This window comes from Notothenia rossii, assembly GCF_949606895.1.
Source record: "Notothenia rossii genome assembly, chromosome: 1".
Lineage (NCBI taxonomy): Eukaryota > Metazoa > Chordata > Actinopteri > Perciformes > Nototheniidae > Notothenia > Notothenia rossii.
Genome location: NC_136912.1, coordinates 23,413,993 through 23,431,364, shown reverse-complemented (window position 1 = coordinate 23,431,364; position 17,372 = coordinate 23,413,993). Strand labels below are relative to the sequence as shown.

At 40.9% G+C, this 17,372-nt stretch overlaps 1 protein-coding gene across 7 annotated transcripts in view; it reads left to right on the top strand.

Annotated features, from left to right (window-relative positions):
- dlc1 (DLC1 Rho GTPase activating protein) overlaps positions 1 to 17,372 on the top strand; it is a 94,594-nt gene that overhangs the window by 8,918 nt on the left and 68,304 nt on the right. For 3 of the 7 annotated variants that reach the window (XM_079657023.1, XM_079657025.1, XM_079657020.1), the window contains exons 2-4: positions 770 to 2,708; positions 6,957 to 7,091; positions 7,898 to 8,017. In XM_079657023.1, coding sequence (XP_079513149.1) covers positions 834 to 2,708; positions 6,957 to 7,091; positions 7,898 to 8,017 — 2,130 coding nt within the window. In that variant the 5' untranslated portion in view covers positions 770 to 833. The remainder of the gene's footprint in view (positions 1 to 769; positions 2,709 to 6,956; positions 7,092 to 7,897; positions 8,018 to 17,372) is intronic. The other 4 variants (XM_079657026.1, XM_079657024.1, XM_079657027.1 and 1 more) reach the window with 3 other exon arrangements.

Sequence of the window (17,372 nt, the reverse complement as noted above, 5' to 3'; positions counted from 1 at the left end):
TATTTTTCTTTGTTGATGTTATGAATGAACATTTTGCAAATGTTAAGCTTGAATTGAATACACCCTGCTTGTTAAATCCATGTGTTCTTTAATTTCTGTACATTCTGACCCAGAACAGCAGAAAGAAAACGAGCGCAGAGCTTGGTTTGATTCATGTTGTTATAAGAGCCACAGTATGCATTATGATTCTATAGGCTTATTGAGATCCAGCTGTTGAGGGACAATAACTGTCATTTCCAGTTTTAGCTCCTTTTAGTGACTTCACTCTCATTTTTGTGGGTGTATGGATAGATGAAGATTGACAGTTAACAAACACCCAAGAAGTTACAGACCAAGTAACGAAAAACTGGTTTGGTTACAGTTTACGGTGTGAAAGCTGTTGACAAGTAAATGTCATGATGATGTTTCAGAATCCAGGTAGCTTTGTTGTCTTTATTCTTGGGTGCTTAAAAAATCGTCAGACTAAAACAACTGTTCCAGATCAAGTACATTCAATGAAGTGTGCATGCTGTAATGTGAAATTGGAACAGCTTTGCTTGAAAAGATTATCCCATGGTAGATTAGCATTACTAGGAATCATGTAGATCCAGCAAAGTTTATACTTTCCAGGGAATTGTGAATGCAGTATAATAACACCCCTTTTGAACTTTGATTCTCTACTCCCTGGCTGTTTACTTGAAAAGTGAAATGTTATTTACCACATTGTCATCTGCACATTCAGTTTCTGTAAACTCATAACTTGCCCCATTTCTCTTCTCAATTTCGTCAGATCTGGTTCCTGATTTTTGCCTGACATCAAAAGCAACTTTATGGGATAGCACTGGCTGTTCACAATGCCAGTAGCCATACGGAAAAGAAGTTGGGAGGAGCATGTGACTCACGCTTCTGGATTACAATACAGTTATGATGATCTGGACCTGGTCTGCTGTCATGGGGTGGACAGCGAGGGGCCATGGTTGGGAGCAGGGGCTTCCAAACAAGGTAGACGGACGAGGTGTGCCTCCATGCCAGAGGGCTGCCACCAACTATCCGCAGAAGACCATGTCCAGGCACTGGAGTTGACAGCTCCTGTTGTAAATGATAAAGCTGGATCACAAGAGTTAACGCGAATGGAAAGTGATGCAAAGGTTTCTCTGGAATATCAGGAAGAGTCCGTTCATGGCCCGTATGAGTTAGTGGACGTTAATATTCACCAAAGGGCTTCTGAACCAGAGCATGTCCATATAGCAAACATTGGAAAGTCTGGAGAATTTCACTGTGACTGTGGGATGTCCAGTGAAAATATTTATTGTGCGACCGATAGCAGCAGTCACAGTGTGAAAACTATCAATGGTGAATGTGAAGTTGCCAAAGAGAGTAGCCAAAGACACGACATCTGCAATGACAATAATATCTCACGTGAAGAGCAACAATGCATCTCTATCTCTTCAAACAATGGGCCTCCACTGCCTGTATCTGCTAGTGAGCAGCCTGGCAAATGTCCAATTCATCAGGAAACAAAGGAGAGCCATACAGAGGGTAACAGCCGACCTCCTGAAATCTCTGAGGCCACATTAAACCAGTCCTCTGCTGCCGAACTGGAACCTCAAAAGGGCCTTCCAGATGTCGAGGAAGAGAAGCTTTCCACCTCTGGCCATGCCGATGTAAGTTTGACCTTACCTGTTGGTGTGCTGCCTAGTTTAGTTCATATGATGGATAGTGGGGATGTGATTTCACAGGCTTGCAAATCTATGGAACCAATTGTGACTTTAGTGGTAGAGGATTTTTGTGACAAAGGAGTTATTGAAAGCCGGAGTTCAGGGTCTACCAACACGCTGGATGAAGAAATGACGGTGAATGAAAATACTGGACTTAAACATTACTTGAGGGACATTCAACAAGGAGAGCAGGATCATCATGACTGCAGTCGGGTATTGGATCAGGCTCATGCTTGTGAAACCTCCCACCAGACATCGTTGACACAACATCATGTTGAAATTAAAGCAATGAACGGGCCTCAGGGAGAGAAAAGTGGACAAGAAGAAGGCAGCAAGAAAGCAGCAGAATTCAGGGATGAACCAATCACTTCATCAGATATTTGTTTCCAAGGTCAGTGTTACTCTTTGACAGTCAACAGAATAGTTTCAACTGAAAAACTGGATACTGGTGACCCCATAAAGTCCTCAGTAAGTCAACCGATGGACAACAGAGATGAAAACTCAGTGTCCAAAGAATTGGCTTGTTGTGAGAATCAAACCATAGCCCAGCAGTTGGAAAATAGCTGTTCAAAACTGGATGCTATCCCAGAAGTTAGCCACGTTGAGCCACATGACATCCTTTTACTAGATCCTCAAAAGAACATTGCCTCAGATTTCATCCAAAATCCACATGTTCAGCAATCCCATATGGATGATAAACATTCAGCTCCTGATCAGCACAGCGAAAACCTGTCGCCATGCCCTGCAGAGGTCAATGAAGAGCTCTCACCAGAGGGACTCCATGGCAACCAAGCTTCTGGTTGTTACCTCAGTGAGTCACCTGCTCTTGAGGTAGCAGATGGCCGGAGGGAACACCACAGGCCAGGAGCCACAGTCTCTACAATGGACGAGCCAGACGAGGCCGCTCACACAGATCTTTACAGTGACACACAACTTGCCAGTCCTGGTTTAGATGAAACGAATGAACCTGGAGATCAAAAAGAGGACGTTGTCAAAGTGCGTATGAGAAAGGTAAGGCTGTATTTAATATAGATTTAGAAAGAATGCAGGGGATCGTATTCGATTGTTATCTTATTTCTTTGTAGTAATTGAGATTCTGGTACATCTCTGCCTAAAAATTAAGTACATTTTTTGAAAATAAACTGACATATACGAGGCATTTATGGCCTTCAAATTATTTTTATCCCACACTCTGGCAAGCGTTTCGGAAAACAATGACTTCACTCTCACATGCTCACAGATCTGTGAGTGGGGGGATCTGTGAAATGTTTTACTCTTTCTCAACCGCTCATTGCAAAACAAGGTCCTATAAGGGCATGGAGACTATGAACACAGAGAGGACTGGAAGCTCAAGTAATCTCTGGTGTGAAAGGCTTAAACAGCTCTCCAGAAAATACTGTATGTTGTACTATTTGAACACTGTAGCTAACATGGTTGTTAGGGACAGTATATTGCCAAAAACGTAGGAATACGTTTAAAAGATTTGGGCACATTGGAAAAAGCAACGGCCCGAGAATGGGCACAGTAAGTATTAACTTTTAGTAGTTGCAGTGTTGGCCTTTTTGGTACAAGAAATCCATTATTTACAATGCAAGGAGCCTAAGAAAGGCATGTTGTGTAGACAAGTACCATATTGTGGAAAGTCTGATTCTTGTGATGGCTTCTAGCTGAAGACGATTACCCGCTTGTGAACAGCGACTCTTAACAGAGTTCATTGTGAAAATCGAATGCTGTTTACAACTTTCTTTCTATTTTGCATTTGGAAGCCCTACAAAAACATTTATTAAGACAATTGTTCTGACTTTTAAATTGATACTATGCATTTCTTCTGTGTAGAAAAAAACCAAGATAATCTGCACTGAAGCGTGCAGGATGCCATGTAGAAATGGCAAGTCGGTGTGTGTTACCCTTACTCAAATATATTTCAAAGTAGTTGCTCTGTATGCATCATGAAAGATAACTTATGATGTCATGTTAGTGATAATACACACTCCCGCAACCCCCTTACAAAGTAGAATAAGATCATGTTTTTCAACCTTAAATGGTGTGTGTGGCATGAGCTATGATGCTGACTGTAACATTATGCGATCACCAACACAAGTTGGTATGATGCATTATTGGACACTCTGGTTGGGTTTGAGTTCCTGAAAATTATATTAGTTGTGTAATCCCTGATATTTTCATATATAATAAGATTTTAGCGAGCAAAGAAATCTTGGATGTCTTTTCAGTAATGACGAAAGTTGACATCATTACCTTAAGCTGCCACAGACGAGACATCGCAGTCCACTGCACGGACATGGAAAACCATTTATAACCATTGGCTCTAGTTTCAATTTTAGGATGATTTTCAACCTTTTGATTAAATAACCCAAAGAGTTGGCTCCTGGTACTTATGTGGGGAAATTCGACCATTACACCGGAAAGCGCCAACGCAATTCATCCACCATATGGTGATGGCTGCCTCCTCTTCCACAGCACCACATGGTTATCGCCATGGGATGGATTTACATTCTTTATGAGGCCAGTTTACTAAGAAGATATGATTTAGTTAAATAAACGTCCCTAAGGGAGTTTGGGACATAAGATAGATATAAAGAGCAGTAAAAGCTTTTTAGTCTTTATTATTATGAAGGTCATTACTTAGCTGATGTTAATATCTGTAAGTGGACAATAGCAACAGTAACCTCGAATTATCTCTGATAAGAAATTGTACTAACAAATGATTATGTCCCTCGTGAGACATGTTGTTGCAGATTTAGTTTGTGAAATGAAACCATCTGGTTTGCATAATGGCTTCAGATGAACCTGATATTGGGCTTTGTTACTGTGTTTATTTGTTTTAGCAACAAGGCTTTATCCTGACCCAGGGCCAAACTGGCTCAACTGTCGCTTATCTGACAGCAGACTACTTGGCAACATCAGCATCTCAGTGCTCTCTTTGTCTGCTTTTTCTCTTCTTTTCTCTCCATATTTCATATATCAAACCCTCATGCTTTTGGTTACTGTTTATGAATGACAAACCTACATTAAACAGAGTGTTTGCACATAGTAGTTTGATGCATAATCTTCTATATTTAGCTCCACAGAGATAAAGACCCTCAGTTTAATGGACAGGTCTGAAAAATGGGATGCAGGCCACAGGGTGTAAGAGGGGGTTTGAAAAAGAGAGCAAGGGAAGGGGAAGGGGGGGTCTAAGAGTTCAAACAGTGTGGGAACTGTCTCCCATCTCAAAAAACAGGAAGTGAAGAGGAATGTAACAGAAACCTCAAAAGATGGGAAAGAGAAAAGAAACCTTCTGAGAACACCCAAACCGCCAGAATGCCCCCCGAAAAAAACGTTGCCTCACTGAGGCGCCTGACTTTGCACTGCACTTGTTTTTTACTCTGCTGTTTTGTGGCTGTTATTGCCATCTCGAGCCAGATGCTTTTGTTCATTCAGTGAGGCCTCGTAAAGATGTCATTGTTTTACCACGATACAATGTTTCATTGTGATACTTTGCCAAGGAGACAAAACGTAACAATGTGCGCTGCCACTAGCTAGGATTGCCAATGAATGCATCAATTTGAGACACATTTCCATGACACACATGGCCCCCGATGTCTATTTGCTCTCAGCAAACCCAATAGGAACTGCTTTTGACAGGGTAATTTGGCACTAACTGGAAAATAAATGTAATCCCAAGTCATAGGACGTTATTAGGGATGGAGCAGGAAGCCGGGCGCAGAGCTCCAGCTGGGGCTTGGTTGTCGTGATGCAGATTCTATCTAGGATCCATAAAACTGTCAGCCTCACACACATTAGCATTAGTCACAGCTTGTATGCATGTCATCATCTGCACACACCCATTGTAAACTTAACTTAAAAAAGATTGAGCTACATGAGCTGTGTCACAGGTTTTGTTTAGTACTTACTTTAGCCTACATTAAACAATAATATGCCTTGCTAATGTATCACGTGACAAATGCTGTCTTTTTCTGCATGTCATTCTCTCTCTCTCTTTTCCCTTTCTTGTCTCTTCATGGCTATCAATGAAGGAATCATATTAACATGTTAACATGACTCTATACCTCTGCCCCAACAATTACGGTGGCTGTGTCCCATGAGCTCACCCTTATAAAGTATTTTACAGGCCGTTTTTGCGGAGATTGTAACAAGATTTGTTTGGGACTAATGAGCCGGCTGTGTGATGTCATTGGTTCTTCTTGCTCGAGAAGCTTAGACAGGGAGCCACACCCAGAGCCAGGATAAATAACAGGCAGAAGGAAAATAAAACATATAAAGTACTTTGTTAAGAACTCCAGAAAAGGAATAAACAAGTGTTTGAACTTCAGCAAAGAGTTTATCAAACTATTCACGATTGAGGCATAGCAAACAAAGACAGAGTGGAAGTTGGAGTGTGGAGATGGGCTGGTTGTCATGGAGCTTGTCTTACCAGAGACACACCACCTGAGGTCAGTGTGAGACTTGTGTTTGCAGCTTTAGAATGCTAATTAAAACCTCTTTCAACACAGAATACAAGACTATGGGCGGAATGTTTTAAGGCTGAAAGTCATATGTTTAAGAGATAAACACTGTATGCAAAGGATGTTGGAAAAGCAGGGGAAACAACCTGGACTATTTTAAGACGGATCGGTGTATTTGTAAAATGTTGATACATCCTGGATCAAGGTCATTTTGGAGTCTTTGATTTGTAAGGAAAGTAAAGCCAATAACTAGGGACTTTGTTAAGATTGTAATACCTTTACGCCAACTAGACTGGATCCTTTATTTTTTATGTTAAAAGCAATACTGTCAGGCACGGAAGCAGATACATCTATTACATTCATTAAAGTATAGACATGTTTTAATAAAATGTAGGGGACCTCAATAAAAAGCAGCTATCTCTGAGGTTTCTCAACAAAGTGTAGCCTAAACTGAAAATGCATTTATTATCTTAATTACTGATTTATCAAAATATAAGTTCTCAGATAACGGCTACATTCAACATTCAACACAACACCCAAAGTAATACATTGTTTTTTAGAGTATGTTGAGGTGCTTTCCCGTTCACTTGAAAGTAAGCCATGCCTACACTTAATACTTCAGAAGGCAGGAAAAGAAAAGTAACCTTGTGCATGGGGGCAGAGTCGCAATGCAAGGCTCTTACTTATTGATCAGGATGAATACAGATTTTTCGTGTCTCTACACGTTTATGACATACAATCACATACGATGCAATGTTCATATTTGTTTCTTGTGATTTGTCTGTTTATTCAGCGTGAGCATGCTCGTTTGGACTCAATGGTGTTGCTGCTGATGAAGCTGGACCAGTTGGACCAGGAAATTGAGAATGCCCTCTGCGCCACCTCCTCTATGGGCAGCACGCCGACCCTCCATCGCAGACAGCTGCTGGTACACACCTGCATGTTACCCTGCTGTTACTCTTTATACAATTATTTTACATTTCCTATGTCTATTCAATATTTTATGTTGTCCTTTATCTTGAGTATTTTCTCCTTTATTGGCCATTTTGAGGCTTAGCAATGCCTATATACACTCTATATTAGGGATGGGAATTTGAAAGCAAATGTATATTCGAATATTCGACCCCCAAAAAAACGATTAACCGATTAACCAAAATGTACATATCCTATAAAAAAATATATATATTTTGAAAAATAAATAAATACATGTTCAAATAAGTATAGAAACCAAGTGAATTTGTCAAATGTGTTGAACTGGTGATCACAGTTTGAACAGTTGACAACTATAGGCCTACAGCTTTCATGCTTAAAAAAAACGTGGTTTTCTGATGGATTTGGACAGAGAGAGAGATCAGCACCTGCAGCTCTGCCTGCTGTGAGGGACCGGTGAGCGGAGAAAAACACACCTTTAGACCTCACACATTTAGCTATGGCACTGTCGTATATATTGAATTATTCCATTTGATAATATGTAATCAATTTAGGCACCCCTCCCAACAAAAATTACAATACAAATATTCATAACTCATATTCTCATATTCAAATAATAATTTTTAATATTAGATGAATCATTCCCATCCCTACTCTATATCAATGACCTCCTGATGCACTGTGTAGTGTACTCTACATTTATAAAACTATGCTCTTGATCATCTTTGAAGCAATACTTGAATAAAAGGGATAAAACTGTTTTTTGCGATGTAATGCCTAAGTTGTAATATTTATCTTTCAAAGGCACAGGAGTTTGAGGCTGGATCTGTCCCAGCAGCATCACGAAGCCCGCCCCATCCATACCTTCCTGCTGCCTCCACCTCAGAATATACCCCAGCTCTTGGAGCAATACCTAAAAGTGGGGTAAGTCAGATCTCTAAGATATACCAATATACTGTATATCTAAACATTAATCATCAGGTCATGAGATGACACATTTGGAAAGACTGCACGTCGCATATCTTAAAGGTCCCATGTCATGGCCATATCCACTGATCATAATTCCATTGTTGAGGTCTACTAGAATAGATTTATATTGTGCAATTTTCCAAAATCACTTTGGTTTCTCATACAGCATCTCTGTAAACTATGTGTATTTACTGAATTTCACTCTCTGCCTTTAACGGCTCGTTATAGCTCCAATAGCTCCAGCCCCCACCCTCCCTGTGAGCACAGTGCTCTGATTGGTCGGGACGTTATGAATCGCGCTGAGCTCCGTGGAGGTGTGGTTTCCTTGTTTAGCGACAGCGAAACACAGCCAAACTCACCCTGAGTACACACAAAGTCACAGCCGAAGTAAAAACAATAAGTGTTTCTTGATATTGAGTAAGAAAAAGGTTGATAAACGCTGTGAGAATGGGTCTGCAGAGAGAATTTCGCCGCGATCCCAAGTGTCTGTTATCAGCCTGCAGCCAGGGAGGAGAGATCACCCGAGCTGCATGCACTGAGTGGAAGTCCGTGGATTGGTCAATTTGGACCAATCAGCGGGGGCGTAACGTAACGGCTCCACGGATTGGTCCATTTGGTTCCGGGTAACGCATGACATCATGCGGTACCCGGAAGAATCAATGGACAGAGACGTATCTCCAACGAGGCGTTTTGGGGAGGTATTTTCTGTGTTAGAGTTTTACTCGCTACAGGGTGTACTTTGAGGGTTTTGACTCTGCAGACCGTTTACATGCATAAAAACCTTCATAACACACAAGGGCATGGGTAATAACCGGAAAAGCATGACATGGGACCTTTAACTATGAACAGCTTGATAGACACATTAAGACATCATAACTCATCTTTGTTCTTTAATCCCTTTTTGGCTTTCTTTCCTTCCCTTTTCTTTGTATTTTGTTTGCATTATATCTTAACTGATCTAAAAAAAAACGTTTTGAAAGTTTAAATAAATCAGGAAGCTTAGAGGGAGCACACACACACATAGACTTGTAGTGAAACACCCAGTTGTAGGAATGTCCTCGGGCACTCAGGGCTTAGCCAAGCAGACGTTTAAACTCTATAATTAGCTGGTTCCAAAGATCTAGACCTCTTCGCCCCAACAAAGGGGTCAGAAAGGGGCTCTAAGGGTGAAAAGCCAGGGCAAGGGGGAGCGAGGTGGGACACGCTTCAAGTGAGACGTGCGTCTTCAAACCGCCTTCTTGCTCACTTAATGACTTTGTCAACTTCCTTTGCTATTGCCTTCAGACACAGGGCAAAGCGAACAAGGCCGGTAGCCAGTGGACTGAAACCTCAAGGAAGCTTACAATAGTTGGAACACATGTAAAAAACAACAGTTTTCACCTGTTTTTATCTTATGATGTGGTGATGCATAATAAGATATCCCTAAACCGGGAACAGGATGTTTCAGATCCATAACAATTCTCTTATCTAGCTAGAGCAAAACATTGCAACCTGTGGAAATATCAGTGTTCCTTGATGAAATTCTTGACTTATCTCTCGCAATTCCTTGTTGACATTGCTTTGTCTTGTTGAACGTCACAACTCTTATGCTGTCTCGAAGGAAAGCAATATTTCATGCATGTGTGACGGTTACTTTTAGGGAGACAGAGCACCGTGTTCTGTGATGTGTGATGTCTGTGGTCAACTGTTACCACATCCTTTATTCCATGCAGTAACTCAGGTAACTCACTAAGCTTGGGTAAACAGTGCTTTCACTGCGCCTAATAGGAGGCTTTTTACAGTGGAGGCTCTGCGGGGTGATTGATTGAGGCCAAATAGATGATGACTCCATGAAGGGGATTCGCAGTGGTTAATTGTTGAAGGGACTGTTGAGTCCTTTCAATCTGAAAGTGTTGGGACGCCCACCTAATCTTTTTAGCGAGACAATACAAATCCTTTAAATGATGTAAACACGAGGCGTTTTGTGGAAGAACCGGGGTTGAGGTTTTCATTCAACCAGATATCAAGGTTGTGTTGTACAAGATGATAATATAATACATTATTCAAACACAGAATAATAATTAATTCATTTATAAAATAGTACTTTGTTCTAAAAAATTAACTTTAACACATTTATTTTTAAAACAATTATTACATTTTAAATGTCCCACACAATCAAGTTATTAAACACACTAAATACTTAATAATTTAGTGAAAACCAAGCTTTTGCTATGAACAGAATGTAATCCAATATACTGAGTTCTACATATAAAGACAGTCTTGAAAATAGAAAAAAAAATCACTGGCTCTGTGCTACCTACATTTCTCGCAAGCATATAATGCATTGAACGTGTCTTGACATCCATCATTACAAGAGGTATTTGCAAGTTTACACAGGACAGCAAACAACATGTATCTTTTTGGCAAGACAATGGTAAGGGCAACCTGTTTTATAGGAAACATCAACACAGAAATCGCTACCCTAGACACTTCTGTAATTTATTAGTAGAGATCCAAGAAGTAAAACTAAATGAATAGTATGTGGACCTTTTTTACAGTGTAACCAAAAACATTTAGGATAGTGCGTTTGTGTGTTCTTACTGTCCCCAACACATCCTGGCACTCGCTGTCACTTTGGTGTGATCGTACTGAGCACACACTTGTGGTGTTCTGTCCTTTCTGTCCCACCGATAAAAAATGAAGTGGTGGTATGTGACTGTTTACGTTTTTGACGAGTGGACACTCACTAGGTAGTGTTGTGCCCTCTCTGCAGTGGAGAAGACATTGGGTTCAAGTGAATAGATTCCTGGCTCTGGTGGCTATTGTTGGCTTTCAGCAGGTGGCTGTTATTCTTGCATCGAATGTGGGGCTAACATCTAGCGGATGTTGTGCCACAGCAGGTGTTTTTTCTCTTGGTGGAACGGCTATTCTTTGCCCCAGAGTGTTTTTGTTGGCAGGTTCTTATTACTTGCTTTTATTTTACGTGCATTGTTGTGTTGGCTTTTATTTGGTTTATAGACTCACAGTTGTCTATTGATTTGGCTTTATATCATATTTAGGGTTGAAACTAACTCTTTATTGATTCGTCTATAAAATGTGAAACAAAAGACAAAGTTGCTCAGGCTAAAGGTAAGGTTGTCAAATGTTTTGTTTTGTCCCATGTCTACTGTTTTGTGTCCAGTCAATTTACAATCCCATCAAACAATGACAAATTGAAAAATAAACATATTTAAGAATCTGAAACAATACATATCTATAATTTTTTTTTGGTGTTTCCGAAAACTGTTGAGTTTTGATAATTTCAACAGTTTCAATAAATAGTTTCAACTGTAATTATATTTTTTCACTGACAGATTCCATTCTGTGATGTAATTATTTCCCATCTTTTGTGGTGGTGGCTTTGTTATAATTGTTTAAGGATTTGTATAATTGCCTTTCATAGCAGTATTAGCCATCATTAATGTGTCTTTGAGTATAATCTTTAGTGCCTAAGGTATGCGTGGTGTCAAAACCATTTGTTATGCGACTCTATTTTTAGAGCTCCATAGCTGCAAAGGATGTGCCAAGCCACAGAGGCGGGTGGAGGCTGCTGACCCTTGACCACCTTCCTCTAAATGTTACAGTCGGAAACAACACATCAGTCACCCTCAGCGCGGAGGGTTCCCACCAGAAAGACAGACCCTGAGTCCCCTCAAAGTCACAGACCATGGCTGTCTGTCATACACTGTATGGTGTCCAGGAAGGCTCTGCCCTCATCTTCTTTGGTAAACATTCCAGGGTGTCCTTTGACCCCATTTTTGGATCTGTATTATGTCTCTATGACAACAGCGTTCCAAACACAACCTGTGTCATCTCCATAAGTTGTTTTGCCGCTGTTTGACAGTCAATTCTGAAAGTACCAGATTACCAATGTCCGGAGTTTCCATGTCTGGATTCAAGAGATATTTTTGAGAGATGATTGATTGAGAGATATTTTTATTTTATGTCAGAAATACTTTATTCCCTATCAGCTGATGATGAATGTTCGTCGCTCTTTATCTGTCTGTAGTTGGGCAGACAATAGAAGTGCTGTGGTTTGCGTGCTAAGGTCACTAAAAGATCTCTGCTCTGTCCTTCCTCTTTGTTCCGGTTTGGCAGCCTCAGAGTCCCCAAACATCCTTTATTCAAACCACGCCTTCCCAATGTCCCACAGAGATAAAAGACTCAACATTTTTCTACTTTCACTGGTTTTTATCTATCATTAAATTAGCTTCCAGACTCTCTGTCTTACCCGTCCTAGGTCAATAGTCAACACCATGTGCAGCAGGCATTATCCTGTTTGCCTACATTCCACTAACTTATTTGGCTAAAAGATTGTTGAGGGCCATAATGAGTTAGTGAACTATGGAGCCAACCTCCATTCAGTCCGACATGGGCTGCCAGTAGTGGCTCTAGTCATGGCCACGCTATCCGCTTTGTGTGGTGTAATTGTCCCCAAGGTCACTCCTCTGCTGAGCACAGCTGTAACAAGGAGACAAACACAGACCTGCTGGGGTTTGAAAAAAGAGGGTATGAAAAAAGAAAAGGCTTGTGTTTGGGACAGGATGTGGAAAATTAACTTCTCATCAACCCCCACAAGGAAGTCTTGTTTTTCGTGTAGATTCAAGGCTATAGCCATTCCATAAAACTATCAAGGAACAGTATAAAGAAGGGAATACAGAATACATATATATATTTTTTTTATTATAGTTGGCAAAGTCTCATAAAACAACAAAGTTAAACACAAAGCCAAAACATGGCATCATGAAAAGTGTGTGTACATGTTTCAGCTTGCATCAGTGTGCATACTGCATCATTTCTCAAATTGATTTGAAATATGCTTAATTGTTTGACAAAGTTCAAGCATCTTCTGTGGAAGTCAAACTTCAAATACATTTTTTGACACCACTGTACTCAATAGCAACTCTTTCTGTTTGTTTTTATGACAACATACTCCCCATCATCCCCATTTATGGCTCCATGTGTTTTTTTTTTCCAAACTTAAATGAATCCTAGTACTTCATCCAACATGAAAACATCACTGTGCTGTGTTCGTTGCTAACGAGTACATGTTGGTAGTGTAAAAGGCACGCACTGAGTCAATGAAGCGTAACGCACATCTATTACGTAAAGTAGACAGTAACAGGCACAGAGAATAGTTGCAGGATGATGTTAGTTGTTGACAGTACATCTTAAGGGTGACTGAATAATGCAGGCATCTGGAAACACCCCTGCAGCCCAATGATAATGAACCTCCATAAATCACAGAAGGAGCAAACAAACCAAATGTACTCTCAAAAGCGTGCACACACACACACACACACACACACACACACACACACACACACACACACACACACACACACACACACACACACACACACACACACACACACACACACACACACACACACACACACACACACACACACACACACACACACACACACACAAATTCATAGATGCTGAGACATGCACACAGGAATTTATTGTAAAACCAGTACAGGTGCAATTTAGGCCAACACTCATTCAAGCTTTTGATTTAGGGTTTTACTTTTAACTGTAACATCTGTTAACATTTTAATTTTGATGATGTGTTCTTTAATTCGTGGTTGCCGTGGCTTTTTTTATTTTATTTAGCTGATATCTTTATCGTGGCACGTGAAACTGTTCATGTCCAGAAAGTGTGTTTCTTGTAATGTTTAGCCAACATTCAGTGTTTAGCTTAGCAGCCGATGCAGTGCCCTGTAAAGCAGATGGTCAAGAGTGTGCATTCTTTAGTATATCTCACAACATTATAAGCCTGCAAGGTCTCAACCACCGGTCCTTCTCGTATGTCAGTAAGCTTGGTGTCTGCTGTGGAGCCTCTACCGTCTTCTGCAGAGGACAGTCTAATCCCTCTGTGTTGTTAACCCACTCTCTGCTTTCGCCCAAAAATGTCAGCGGCTAATCCACAGGCTAGCATTGTTGGTGCAGTAGGGATCATAAGACTTATCCCTGTTAACTCTGCTCCATAAGCCACACATTTAACTTGGAGGAAACAGGTGACACATGTTGTCCTTTAATCAGAGTAATGAGACGGGAATAGAACAACTGTAATAAAACAGTCTAATTTGTTTTGGCATCTATTTTTAAACTTTTGACTCGATGTGTTTAAAACCACTTGTGGAGCTTCTTGGTAACATAATAAAGAAAAGCTTTTTTCTGAAGGATAAATACTTAAAGGATACATTGATACTTTTTCTCATGGCATTATTTAGTGGTTTGCCTTTTTTAGTACTGGTAATGCATGAATCATTAATAGATATACAAAATATCAACCAAATGTTTGGGGGTGGTTATGCAGATACAGCTATTGTTAGGTAAGCTTTGATCTAAAGTTAGACATTATAAAGATGAACATTTCTATTTATGCACAAGAGCAAGCTTTACTACCTTCACAGATGACCTCAGGGGTAAAGTTTGAGGATGACCTGTTGGTTTCCCTTTTGGGGGGAAGACTCTTTTGGTCAGACAAGTTAAGTGTTTTTCTCTTCCGGTGATGGATTCCAAGGGCCAGTCCACAGTGTATGCTCCAGGGGCTCAGCACTAAACCCCACCAGACACTGCCCGAAACCAGAAGCCTGTTGCTTTGGCTTACTCTTGTAAACAAAGACAAATATGTGTCTGTCTGTGTGCATATCGACTTTTCTCACTCTTTTTAAGCCAACATTGCCCCACACAGAACATATCTCACAACTCAAGGTCGAGCGGAAGAACCAGGCCTCAGCTGACGTTCTCTGTGTGGGTGATTGAGTACACAGTGCATATGGTAAAATCATTAACCTCCTCACAACTTACTCCAACAGAGCAAAAGTGCACCAATTCAAAAAGATTTTCACCTGGGCATCAAGCATTACACAAGACGTCAGTACATGTTACTGAGACATTTCACCACATTTCCTAGAAAGTTGTTTTCTTTTGAAATATCGGTTAAAACCAACATCTGGACACTAATATACATCTTCTACAGGAAATGTTCCAACGCATCATTACACCAAGTCATCACATCACTTCCTGTTGACACACTTCAAGTTTGACATATGGAAACTATTAAAATGTGGAAAGGGCGTGCGGGAAGAAAGTATAAGGTGGGGGGCGTTGAACTTCTCCTGAAGGAGAAGGCTACAATGACATTTTTTCCCACGTTTCTCTGCACACGTGCACTCGGGGGTCGACAGAGCATGGAGAATACATTCTTGTATAAGTGCAGGGCAGAAAGAGCACATTCATGCCAGTCAAAAACAGAAATGAGCTCCAGATAACATCTCCAAAGGCCCTGGACAGGCGTGCACATGCACTCTCTCACAAACACACACACACACACACACACACACACACACACACACACACACACACACACACACACACACACACACACACACACACACACACACACACACACACACACACACACACACACACACACACACACATACACACACACACACACACACACACACACACAATGTCTGTCCTCCCGCTATCACACACATTATCTTATACGTCTAGTGCCGGGGCCGCCAGCTTACCTGACCATAAGCCATCTGCACCAATTTAGCCATTTGCTTTAAGTGGTAGAGAAAAAGGTTTGGGTTAGCCTGAGCCCCCTAATCCTTGGCCAGGACAGACCATGGGTGGTCACACACACACACACACACACACACACACACACACACACACACACACACACACACACACACACACACACACACACACACACACACACACACACACACACACACACACACACACACACAAACACACACACACACACACACACACAGCTGTAGTGCATGAGTGAGGCCGGGGGTGAGAGGGTGGTGGGGGGTTGAGAGAGGCATGGTGGACTGCTGGGATTTGTTGTGCAAGAGCCACATGCCAATGGTTTGCTTAACATCTCCGACTAACTCACTCACACAGAACAACGTGTTCACACAGCTGTACACAATGTGTTCACTGGGTACAGGACGGAAAACTATTTGTTACAATGGCTCTGTATTGAACTTCAATCATGTTTATTTGTTAGTAGCCTCTAATACCAACATCTATGACAGGTCAAAGTAAAGCTATAGACAATATGGAGGCTTTGTTTTGTTATTTTCATGTAAACATGATGTAGCTTTAAAAGGGAATATTATGGGTTTAACGTTTTTGTCATTGTGTAACTTTAGACATAGTGATTCTCAAGTATTTAACGCTTCCAAACAACCCTCAGCCCTACTTGTTGGGTTCAACACTAATCAAAACCTAAAACATAACATCAATGTTTTGGTCCATGATTTTTGAAATAACTTTTTTTGATTGTAATTGTGCAATTTATCATTACTCAAACTGAATGTTATAAAACCCACTTAACTGAACTTCCTGCTACAGCAATAATGAACCTATTGCATGTTTTCCAGCAACAACACACACACGGACGCGCACACGCACGCGCACGCGCACACACACACAGACATGTGTAAAGCAAACACATACCATACCCCCTGTGCCGCCCACGCAACCCACTTCCAGTAAATTAGTGGCAGTAAATGAGGCAGCTGACGCTCTGAGCTCTGCAGCCTACAGCTCCCCAGTGGACACCTGACACGTCCCGAACAACCCCACACTGGGACAACCTGCACTGTGGCATGTTAGGGGAAACACCGTTAACCATCGGGAAAATATGTGACCGTGGTTCTGTGAAAACACTGGTACTTGCTGGTACCCATTCATTCACATTCTTGTCAAGCTCTGTGGTCTCTCACTCACATTTATTCAGCTGTAATTGCTGTTATGAGCGAAAACAGAAAATGATGTGAAGGTGAGATTTACACTGTGTAAGTGACTTCATGGGTCATTGGCAGGAACCCGTGGTGTGGTGTTTACACAATAGGAAGGGCGCACACTGGTCAACTAAAATGTCTTGTTAGTGCTAAGCAGAAATGCAACACAGACCTCACATGTTGTTTCAAATATTCAAGACTATTCTTTTTGAGGATTTGCAAAAGTAGCTGATAATTAAAGTACAGAAAGGGTAGCCTACTATGTGAGGTTAAATCTCAATGTATCATAAAGGATAAAGCTGGTCATATCAGATAGTCTTATTATTTTAAAGAAATCCTACAAAGAGACTAAACCCGGGCAAGATGTTAGTCCATCTGTCTTGTTACTCTCAGACTTCCCTACATGTTCTCTGGCACTCAGCCCAGAGCCTATTCCTAAATATAATCTAAGTATTTAAAATATTAAGTATTTAAGATATTTGGAAGTGACTATTCTCATCAGCGGA